The sequence below is a fragment of the Pseudophryne corroboree genome, chromosome 6, assembly GCF_028390025.1.
Source record: "Pseudophryne corroboree isolate aPseCor3 chromosome 6, aPseCor3.hap2, whole genome shotgun sequence".
NCBI lineage: Eukaryota > Metazoa > Chordata > Amphibia > Anura > Myobatrachidae > Pseudophryne > Pseudophryne corroboree.
In genome coordinates this window covers 546,957,309-546,969,498 of record NC_086449.1, presented here as the reverse complement: position 1 = coordinate 546,969,498, position 12,190 = coordinate 546,957,309, and the positions used below count along the sequence as shown (strand labels likewise).

General features: G+C 43.1%; 1 protein-coding gene across 1 annotated transcript in view; it reads left to right on the top strand.

Annotated features, from left to right (window-relative positions):
* The window catches only part of LRRIQ1 (leucine rich repeats and IQ motif containing 1), a 323,521-nt gene that overhangs the window by 26,099 nt on the left and 285,232 nt on the right, over positions 1 to 12,190 (top strand). Inside the window, exon 2 of the mRNA XM_063927664.1 lies at positions 3,209 to 3,338. Coding sequence (XP_063783734.1) covers positions 3,209 to 3,338 — 130 coding nt within the window. The remainder of the gene's footprint in view (positions 1 to 3,208; positions 3,339 to 12,190) is intronic.

Below are 12,190 nucleotides of genomic sequence, written 5' to 3'. Positions count from 1 at the left end.
TCTCGCAAACGTCAACTTATTCCTAGGCAGGCTGCGCTATGTATCACTGCTTTCCATAAGAGGCACACCGCTGACAGCCTCTTATGTAAACTGAGGGACATCATTGCACAATGGTTTCCCCAATTAGACTCTCCTGGGGATTTGTGATATCGGACAACGCCACCAATATTGTGCATGCATTACATCTGGGCAAATTCTAGCACGTCCCATGTTTTGCATATACAATTAATTTGGTGGTGCAGAATTTTTTGAAAAATTACAGGGGCGTGCAGGAGATGTTGTCGGTGGCCCGAAAAATTGCGGGCCACTTTCGACATTCAGCCACTGCGTGGCGAAGACTGGAGTGCCAGCAAACACTCCTGAACCTGCCCTGCCATCACCTGAAGCAAGAGGTGGTAACGAGGTGGAATTCAACACTCTATATGATCCAGGGGATGGAGGAGCAGCAAAAGGCCTTTCAAGCCTATACATCCACCTACAATATAGGCAAAGGAGGAGGAATGCACCTGACTCATGCGCAGTAGAGAATGTTTTCCGTCTTCTGCAAGGTTCTCCAACTTTTCGAACTTGCCACATGTGAAGTCAGTTCAGACACTGCCAGCTTGAGTCAGGTCATTCCCCTCATCAGGATTTTGCAGAAGCAGCTGGAGAAATTGAAGGAGGAGCTAAGATGAAGCGATTCCGTAAAGTATGTGGGACTTGTGGATAGAGCCCTTCATTCGCTTTGCCAGGATTCAAGGGTGGTCAGTCTGTTGAAATCAAATCAGAGCACTACATTTTGGCTACCGTGCTCAATCCTAGGTTTAAAGCCTACGTTGTATCTCTCTTTCTGGCAGACACAAGTCTGCAGAGGTTCAAAGACCTGCTGGTGAGAATATTGTCAACTCAACTGGGGCTGCGAGGAAAAGGATAAGATTTCCTAGCCCACCCGCTGGCGGTGATGTAGGGCAGGCAGGAGCGAGTGCTGACATCTGGTCTGGACTGAAGGACCTGCCAATGATTACTGACATGTCTTCTTTCACTGCATATGATTCTGTCACCATTGAAAGAATGGTGGAGGATTATATGAGTGACAGCATCCATGTCAGACAGTCCGTACGTATACTGGCTGGAAAAGATGCAATTTGGATGCCCCTGCACATTGCAGGAAAAGAAGGCAATTTGGATGCCCTTGCACAAACTGGCTTTATGTTACCTAAGTTGCCCCCCCTCCAGTGTGTACTCCGAAAGAGTTTTTAGTGCAGCCGGTAACCTTGTCAGCGATCGGCGTAGGACGTTACTTCCACAAAATGTGGAGAAGATGATGTTCAACAAAATGTATTATAAATTCCTCCGGGAAGACCTTTACCAGAAATTGCCTCCAGAAAGTACACAAGGACCTGTTATGGTGGATTCCAGTGGGGACGAATTAATACTCAGTGAGGAGGAGGAGGATGTACACACTGAAAGGGGTGAGGAATCGGACGATGAGGAGGAGGTGGACATCCTGCCTCTGTAGAGCCAGTTTGTGCAAGGAGAGATTGATTGCTTCTTTTTCGGTGGGGGCCCAAACAAACCAGTCATTTCAGCCATAGTAGTGTGGCAGACCCTATTGCTGAAATGATTGGTTTGTTAAAGTGTGCATGTCCTGTTTATACAACATAAGGGTGGGTGGAAGGGCCCAAGGACAATTCCATCTTGCACCTCTTTTTCTTCTTTGCATCATGTACTGTTTGGGGACTAGTTTTTTAAAGTTCCATCCTGTCTGACACTGCTGTACAACTCCAGGGGTACTGCCGTATAAGTCCAGAGGTACTGCCGTATAAATCCAGTCCAGTAGTGCTGTCTTGTGCTGCATCAGCCCAGTGGTGGTGTCTTGTGCTGCCATAAGTCCAGTGGTGGTATCCTGTGCTGTATAGTATTTACTCCAAATAAAGGGTTATATACATTACTTATATTATTATCCAAATATTTTTTACAGGGTTTGCCCTGTGTGGTGTAGGGGTACGCTCTCCTGTGCTGCATATTATTATAATAGCTCCAAATAAAAGGGTTATTATTATCCAAATTCATTTTACAGGCTTTGCCATGTGTGTGTGTGGTTTAGGGTACGCTCTCCTGTGCCACCAATATTGTGCGTGTATTACATCTGGGCAAATCCCAGCACGTCCCATGTTGTTTGTGCCGCACACTTGTGTCGCTTAGCTTAGTCATACAGCTGCCTCATTGCACCTTATCTTCTTCTTTGCATGATGTGCTGTTTGGGGCCTAGATTTTTTAAGTGCCATCCTGTCTGCTATTGCAGTGCCACTCCTAGATGGGCCAGGTGTTTGTTCTGCACACTTGTGTCGCTTAGCTTAGCCATCCAGCTACCCAATTGTACCTCTTTTTCTTCTATGAATTATGTGCTGTTTGGGGCCTATTTTTTAAATCTGCCATCCTGTCTGACACTGCAGTGCCACTCCTAGATGGGCCAGGTGTTTGTGCCGCACACTTCTGTCGCTTAGCTTAGTGATCCAGCAACCTCGGTGCAACCTTTTGGCCTAAATCAATATTGTGAGGTGTGAGGTGTTTAGAATAGACTGAAAATTTAGTGGAAATGAATGTTATTGAGGTTAATAATACCGTAGGATCAAAATTACCCCCAAATTATGTGATTTTAGATGTTTTTATGTTTTTTTCAAAAATCATCCAGATCCAAAACCAAAACACGAAAGGGTGGTTTTGTCAAAACCAATCCAGATCCAAAACATGAGCATGGAACAAGAACCAAAACACAAAACACGAAAAGTGCCCACCGCACATCTCTAGTTCATATACAGTCATATCAAGACCATACATGTACAGTATCTGTGGATACGCCTGTAATGGCCTCATTCTGTGAGCGAGGCAAATACACACATTGCCAGGAGAAGTTTTCCAGTCAGACTAGGGAGTAAATTTACTAAAGCTTTTAAAATTGAAAAGAGGTGATGTTGCCCATAGCAAACAATCACATTCGTTCTATCATTTTCTAGGATGGAATAGAGAAATGTTGCTATGGGCAACATGACCACTTTTAATTTTTAGAAGCTTTAGTAAATGTACCCCTAGGTAAACTGACAAGCTGTTGTGATCATTTCAAACAGGATTTTCCATTCTGCTCAATGAAAATACAATCTGATCAGGTTTTCATTGGATTGGACAATTGCTTGGAGCTTTTATGGGGTTTTTTTTTTTTTTTTTTCAGATAACAGATGAACTTCCTGAATCTGTTTTATCATATTTGCAAATAGTTAAGCAAAGGAGTGAAGATGCGGAAAAGCTGATATTGGAAGACTTGGAAACTACAGACGTTTGGTTAAGTAATTCTCTTCCAGGTGCCTTAAATACTTAATATTTTATTTTCAATCGTTTGTTAAAGTATATTTTTGTTTGCATGGAAACGTGCACATCGAACGTAGTTGAATCTATTGGCCACTCATGGCATTTTTTTAGGCTGGATTGTTGCAGCAGTGTCGTTTTCCTGATAAGAATGCACCAAGTCTTTTATTTTTTTTTAGGGGGGGGGGGGGGAGATGAATACCTTAATCGTTTACAAAAGAGTCTTCTGAATGGTGATGTCAATCTGAATCCTAATTTGTATGTGAGCCAGTGCTCCTGTTTGTGCAGTGCAGTGTAAAAATGAAGTTCTCTATTATAGGGGGAGAATAATAGAAGTAGAATGAAGGCATATTTATAGGGGCAGTCCTTGCTTTGTATAATAATAAAACCATATTATAATCTATTTAAGGTATATTGATGATGTCCTCATCCTCTGGGATGGGGATCAAAACCTTTTGGAGGAATTCATAAATGTTCTCAATACAAATGATTTGAACTTGAAACTTACGGGTGAAATGAGTCAGAAAACTATCAACTTTCTAGATCTCACCATAAGTATTGAAGAAGACGGGTCAATCTCAACAGATATCTTTAGGAAGAAAACCGCCACCAATAGCATTTTACATTCAACCAGTTCACACCTACCAGCTACCATTAAGGGTATACCCAAGGGTGAATTGCTGCGCACAAAGAGAAATTTTTCAGATCCAATCAATTTCTCTGTGCGAGAACAACAACTGGTAGATAGGCTTAAACAAAGGGGTTATAGCAATAGGATCATTAAAACAGCGAAACGAGACATCAAAACCTATCCCAGAGAATCTTTACTTGTTCCCAAAGTCAAAATTTCCAAGGAAGAGCCAGTGAGATTTGTCGGTACCTTTAATAACAAATGGAGGGAAATCAATTCCATTCTACAGAGACATTGGTCAGTTTTAAGTACGGATAATGACCTCAAGGAGATCTTACCAGCAAGAGTACAAACTAGCTGGAGGAGGTCCCGCAACTTAAGGGACATATTGGTCCAGAGCCACTTGCCATCCCAAAAAAAACCAGTTCACAATAAGAAGGGCTCCTACTGTTGCAGGCAATGCAAAGCTTGCCAGTATATGATCCCTAAAACTGATTATCAAGATGGATATGGAAGGAAATGGAACATTGATAGTTATATCGATTGTACAACATCTGTAGTGGTATACCAACTCACTTGCCCCTGTAATTTAATATACATAGGCAAGACGATCAGACCACTAAAAGTCAGACTCCTGGAACATATAGGCAACATCAGAAATGCCAGACAGGACAAGGAGAGATTCAAATCTCTGACCCCAGTAGCTAACCACTTTCTGTACCAACATAATGGGATGCCCAAGGGTCTCCAGGCTTTCGGTTTAAAACATTTTGGAACTGGTATCCGAGGGGGTGATATGGACGGAGACCTCCTTAGATTTGAGAGTAAGATGATCTTCCTGATGAAAAGTCAATATCCCAAGGGCCTAAATGAGAATAACAGTTATCTACCTTTTCTGTGATATAGAGCAGATTACTAGCAGTTGCTATTTTAGTACACGTGATCACTGTGGCTCACTCCTAGTGTACAAATGCTGATCTGACGACTATAATTAGGTTTAGATGGGAGGAATTATGGAGGAATATAATTAAGGAAAGCCTAAGCCTCATATGTCAATCAAGTGTCGACTCTCCTTATTCTTAATCCGAACCTATAATGTATAACAACAAGTTTATCACAACAGGAACCACCTTATGGTTGTCAAGGAACAATAAGTGTATGGATGATAGACAGAGATAACCATACAATATAGTAACCTTAGTGTTACCTTTATGTACTTTCTCACCAGAATGCGAGGTAAGGAAATAATGGCATCCCTTTTTTATGGGAATAACTGAGGGGGGAAACCCTTGGTCTGAGATATTATAAGATTCCAACGAGTACTGGAAATTCCAATTAATCCAGTAATAATTTAGGATGATAAGAGATCATACTATATAAATGCATATTCAACATAGTAACATATAGTACTGGTTGCCACGAGGGATTGATCTATATGACCCATTCTTGGGGCCACTATCCCAACACATTTTAATTTTATTTATGACAAAATTAGATCAGGTTTGATTTTTTCACATTTAATTTAGTTTTTTCACGATACACTTTGCATTTTAGTTCTCCTTTTTTTCACTCACCTGCACCGTTTTGTTTGCACATTATTTCACTATGCAATCCCACACTCATGTAGGATTGACACATTAGCATAAGTCAATATCAAAAGGATGGTAACATCACAAGGACCTATATGATTAGTCCCAACACGGTTTAGTTCACTATGAATCATGGCAGGATACCAATTGATTCTCATATTTGACACTGTTACATCACAGTTTTTTCACCTGACAAATTGATACAGGTATCACTAGGACATATACATATGGTTTCACATAACTGAATAATTCACATCACATTCACGTCAAGCACACACAACATTTTCACTCAACACATCGGAATGGGAGATATTAGAGATTTCCCTTTAGGAATTCTATATGAGGACAGGATCACTTATTGTCTCCTTTAGAATCATGTATCAGTTTATAACTTTATTAATATCGCGGACAATTTATTAACTTTCATAGAATAACATTTTTCACATTCCTTTTTCCCATTTTCTTAACATCCAGATAAAGTAAAGTTATGAAGGTGTTAAAACATATAACATAATATATGGTTAATTGTGCTTTAATGTTCCGTTTTCCCTGCCGATCTGCATTTCTCTAAATTGATTATGTATAACATTTAGGACTTGAGGCAGTACCAGCATTCATTTAGAACACTGCTTTAATCACAACGGAGTGATGATCACGTGATCAATGACGGGACAATTAGGTATTCAATTGAACTTCTCATAGTAAAAGACCGTTAGATCCCATGACTATCAAACCAATCTGTGATTGGTTTATTCAAATTACCGACAGGCTCTCACAGCCATTATATTCTCTCCGAGTAGGGCAATCGGGTTTGCCCTGAGGAAGCGAGTGTGAAACGTGCACGTGGGCGTTTCAGAGCGGCGGTAGCACGCCAGCTCGTTTATCATGTGTCAAACTTAAAAAATGAATTATAAATATGTATGTGTGTATGAGAATTAATGAAATTTAGGAGAACGAAGATATAGAATGTACCACACAGAAAGGATTGATAATTAAGGCTGCAAAGCGGGTTTAGGCGATTTGGGAGCGGCGTGAGCACGCCAGCCCGTGGAGAGGGTGCATAACTAGATTGGCATAGTTCATAACAATTCACAAAATATATCATTTGCTTAAAAAGTGGTACCCTCCAGCTTGGTCGAATAGACTGTATGATTTAATTGAATGCAGAGGGGAGAATCCGCACACTGTAAAGTGATATAGTGAACCATTTATATCTACTAGAATTGTACCCATATAATTCCTAGATGATATAGTAAAGCCGGAATTGCACCTTCGATATGTAAAATATGTATGCATCCCGCAGCAACAGTGTTAGTTTAAAATACATAATTTTTTAATGACGGCCTGAAATATTACTAGCTAACAGCCTCACTTACTATGTGCTAATAATATGACATATCAATGCACACGTATGATATGCACTAGTGAATAAATATATGAAGTACAATTTATGAATAGGAACACAGATGCGACAAGTGTCTGTTGTTATAATGTTCATGAGACATTGCTCTTCAGTGAGACTCCTATGTTAAATCTAAGAGGGAGAGCCGTAATTTAAGTGTATTCTGCTGATCCAAATTAACACATCATATGAAAGAACTGAGTATTAAGATTATATATCGGGATTAGGCGGTTTAAGAGCAGCGTGAGCACGCTAACCTGTGGTGAGGGTGTAAAACAGGACTGACATAGTTCATAATAATTCAATCAGAGATACCATCTGCCTATACAGCGGGATCTATTAGCTTGGTCAAACAGACTGTATGACCTAATTGAATGCATTTAAGTTCTTCTCCTGAATGAGTGATGGGAAGAGCTTATACACTTGATATAGTGAACTGCGTATATCTGTCAGAATTATACCCCTATATGATAATATAAACGCCAGAACTGCACCTTTGATATGTGTAAGATGAGTGCATCCCGCAATAACACGTCAATCTAATATGATAGTGTAAATATTAGAACTGCACCTTTGAATTATATGAGTGCATCTTGCAGCAACACGCTAGTTTAAAACATATTTTTCATATGACGGCTTGAAGCCTTACCAGTAAATTGCTTTACTCACTAGACGCTAATGCTAATGCAATAACAACGTGACATATTAATGCACATACAAGTTATACATTAATGTATAAGCCTTTCCTGAAGAGCATTGTATAATTAAGGAATGAGGATACAGAGGTGATAAGTGTCCGCTGCTACAGTGTCCATGAGACATAGTTTGTTAGTGAGATCCTCATGCTAAAATTAAGAAAGAGAGCCGTATTTTAGGTATACTAATTTAAGTGTGCCCTGTTGAGATAAACTAACACATCACACAGCCTTATTCTATGTAGTGCATAGGGGAAGCACAAGCTAGAACTGAGATTATTGATATGCCTATACCCCACAGTACTATATCGGTACAATAGATAGCTCCAATACTTTACCAAAATTCCATAAATACACCCTATATGATTAGACAACCCTAAATAGGGATTTAATTCAAGTAAATTAATTAAGGTGGTCTTTGGAAAATGAACATACACACACAATAATTCTACAAATAAAGACACATCAGTGTATTCAGTATTTTATTTATTTGTATGTTTTGTAATCATTTGCCTTACAATCTTTCACACTAGTGGGCGATTTTAACTATGTTAATAAAAGTTACATTTTAATTATACTTACCTTTCTTTCTAAAGTGCGCCAACAAAGAGACAATCCTTTCCTATCTACTGTATCTCTTTGTATAAAGCCACCCAGCTTCACACCATCATAGGCGGATCCAGCATGGAAGTGGGGGGGGGGGGGGGGGGGGGTTCACCCTCCCCCCCCCCCCCCCTCCCTGTCGTTTCTGACTTTTTTTTTTTAAAGGAGAACAGCAGCAGCACTACTGCTATTTCTGTCAGTCAGATTTTATAAAATAGCCGGCAGGCACTAGGACCCACCGCGGCTCTAACAGCAAGTCTGTGTGGTAACCAATGGAAAGGCTGGAGCTCCAGCCTCCCCCTGCTCACACCGCAACCTACCTCCCCCACTGACAGCCAGCCAGAGTACAGCCCAGGCGCGGGGTTCAAATGCCAGCATTTGACTGTTACTTATGATGGCGCAGAAGGCTTCATCAGCCCTCACTGCACCGCACAGTTTCACAGCGCTTCCTCCTCCACTTCCTTTACCAGCATGCTAGGTGCAGTCGAACTCAGCCTCAGCTTTGAGAAGGCGGCCCGTGTGATTGTGACAGGGCTGTTCTGCAGATGTCTTATGCTGCTTGTTGGAGATCCAGCCCAAAGATGGGCAGTTCGTGTCCTGCAGTCTAAGTGTCAGAGCAGTGCCCAATACAAGGTATGCTGCACCTGCCACCACCAACTAAAAACTATAATAATTATATTGTGCTGGGGTGCCTTCCAGGCTCCCATAACTAATGGAATAGGTGACCAACATTTCAAGGCCCAATCAGCCTTTTCATCAGGGTGAAACATTGGCAATAAACCAGGATGCGCTCCTACAGCCAATCATTACCTGATGGCATATTCTGTGAGGCCACGCCCCCTGTGATACCACACCCCTTATCTGGGAGTACATGTGCCTTAGGTGCATGTAAATATAACTATTACCGTTCCCCTACCATGGTGCCCCCCTTTCATTTTCTTCTGGATCCGCCCCTGCATACCATCATTTGGTGTTTATACTATGTAACGCTGTCAGAGATTGGATTTTGTCCTGTGCTGTTAGTGACACACATCTCTATGTACTGTAAATCACATTTCTAGGCTCACGTCAAGCAATGTAATAAAAGTCTAAATGTAAGATTGATGTCTCATCACTGTCAAAAGTAATGTAGGACATAAATTACATTAATGATTTGATGCTAAGCAATGTTAGAATGTTAGGTCTCTACTAATGGAACATCTGTTTGCCTTGGACACTGTTTATTTTCTGACCCGCATTCATACCTCCCAACGTTTACAGAAAACAGCTGCCCAAAAATGGGTGGAGCCTCATTGGGAGGAGTCAGAATTTCACAATAAAACCCGCCATTTACATCTTTGTGGGGGCGAGCCTAGCACTCTCCGAGATGCTAAGAAGCCCTCAGGCTCTCCCCCTGCACTGCGGGACACTACGGCCTGCTGGTGGGACAGCGGGACAGTTCCAAAAAATGGGAAACACTGAAAATGGGACATTTGGGAAGTATATGCATGCAGTGGTAGAGGTCCATGCTTAAGGGTGTGGCCAGCCATCACAGATGCTTGGTTGTCCATTAGAGAGCGCATGGTCTTGACTCCTTGATAAATATATATAGTAAATATTGCTAGTGCATGCATGATGATATTCCAGATTAACAGCAGCAATGCATTTTAGAAAATACACCATAGTCCTGTGCAGTACAATGTAACATACAGTGCATCCGTAAAGTATTCACAGCGCTTCACTTTTTCCACATTTTGTTATGTTACAGCCTTATTCCAAAATGGAATAAATTCATTTTTCCCTCATAATTCTACACACAATACCCTATAATGACAACGTGAAAAAAGTTTTTTTTAAGATTTTTGCAAATGTATTAAAAATAAATAACTAAGACCACATGTACATAAGTATTCACAGCCTTTGCCATGGAGCTCAAAATTGAGCTCAGGTGCATACTGTTTCCATTGATCATCCTTAAGATGTTCCTTCAGCTTAATTGGAGTCCTCCTGTGGTAAATTCAGTTGATTGGACATGATTTGGAAAGGCACACACCTGTCTATATAAGGTTCCAAATGTGACAGTGCTTGTCAGAGCACAAACCAACCATGAAGTCAAAGGAATTGTCTGTAGACCTCCGAGACAGGATCGTCTCGAGGCACAAATCTGGGGAAGGGTACAGAAAAATATCTGCTGCTTTGAAGGTCCCAATGAGCACAGTGCCTCCATCATCCGTAAATGGAAGAAGTTCGGAACCACCAGAACTCTTCCTAGAGCTGGTCGTCCGTCTAAACTGAGCGATCGGGGGAGAAACTCTGAGCAGAGCCGGGTTAAGGTGGGGGGCCCAGGGGGTAAGTACTTTGTGCCCCAAAGTTTTAGGGGGGCTTCCCAGCTAGAGCAGCTCTGATGCTGTTGTCTCCCCCTCTCCAGCCTCCGCCACCAGCAGCAGCTCTCCTAGCAGCTGCAGAGGCTGGAGATTACAGCATCAGTCCCCACGCTGCCTGAGAGGGGGTGGAGCGGGAAGTAGAGGGAGATGCCGCACACACTGCCGCCAAGAGGAGGTGGAGCAGGAAGTAATTTACTGCGGTCTGCCGCTGACCCCTGCTCCCTGCCCCCCCCCTTCCTTCCTGTCAGCAGCAGCATTGTACTCCAGCCAGCACATGCTGCTCTACGTCGGCTGGTCTGTGGTGGTGCAGGAAGGATCTTCTGCCTGTGTGGAAGGCAGAGGGCATATATAGCGCTCCCCAAATCTGTGGAAAATGTTTTGTTTTCTTTAATTTGCAAAATGCATGGCCATGCCCCCAAATCTGTACCTGGCCCCACTTTAGCTCTGTACAGCCCTGGCTGCACAGCTGCATGGGACATCACACAGCAGCCGGCATGAGACTCACTGCACTCCTCCCTTGACAGCATGGAATCCCCCCCGACTGAAATTTTATCTCCCCCTCTTCAGCCTGAAATATGAAGGTGCGTGCATAGTTCCTTATTCAGAGTAGTACGCAGCCTATGCGTCCGCATGCAGTGGCCGTGTCCATAGGGTATGTACGCGCACACTGGCCATATTGTGCATGCGTGACCGGGTGCGCTCGCATAGTGATTGACAGGCAATGGGCATCCGGGGGCGGTAATGCGGCGTTGGGAGGGTGGGGGAGAGATCTGAAAATGCAGTCATGTCATGGCCGTTTTCGGGGATGGCCGATGACGTTGCCTGCATTTCCTGCGTAAGGAAACATGGTGGCGGGACCCTTGCCTAAGCAGCCAGGCTGTGCAGGCAGGGTTCCACCTCTATTCAATGAGTTCGCAATTAAATTGCGAGCGCACTGAGGGGCGGCCCCACACATGTTGGCCGGCTTGGCCCTGTACTTGGCAGCTCCCAGCATGTGAGTGTATATATATATATTTCTCTGACGTCCTAGTGGATGCTGGGAACTCCGTAAGGACCATGGGGAATAGCGGGCTCCGAAGGAGGCTGGGCACTCTAGAAAGATCTTAGACTACCTGGTGTGCACTGGCTCCTCCCACTATGACCCTCCTCCAAGCCTCAGTTAGATTTCGTGCCCGGCCGAGGTTGGATGCACACTAGGGGCTCTCCTGAGCTCTTAGAAAGTAATAGTCTTAGATTTTTTTTATTTTCAGTGAGACCTGCTGGCAACAGGCTCACTGCAGCGAGGGACTAAGGGGAGAAGAAGCGAACTCGCCTGCTTGCAGCCGGATTGGGCTTCTTAGGCTACTGGACACCATTAGCTCCAGAGGGATCGACCGCAGGCCCAGCCTTGATGTTCGGTCCCGGAGCCGCGCCGCCGTCCCCCTTACAGAGCCAGAAGCAAGAAGATGGTCCGGAAAATCGGCGGCATGAAGACTCTGTCTTCACCAAGGTAGCGCACAGCACTGCAGCTGTGCGCCATTGCTCCTCTCACACACTTCACACTCCGGTCACTGAGGGTGCTGGGC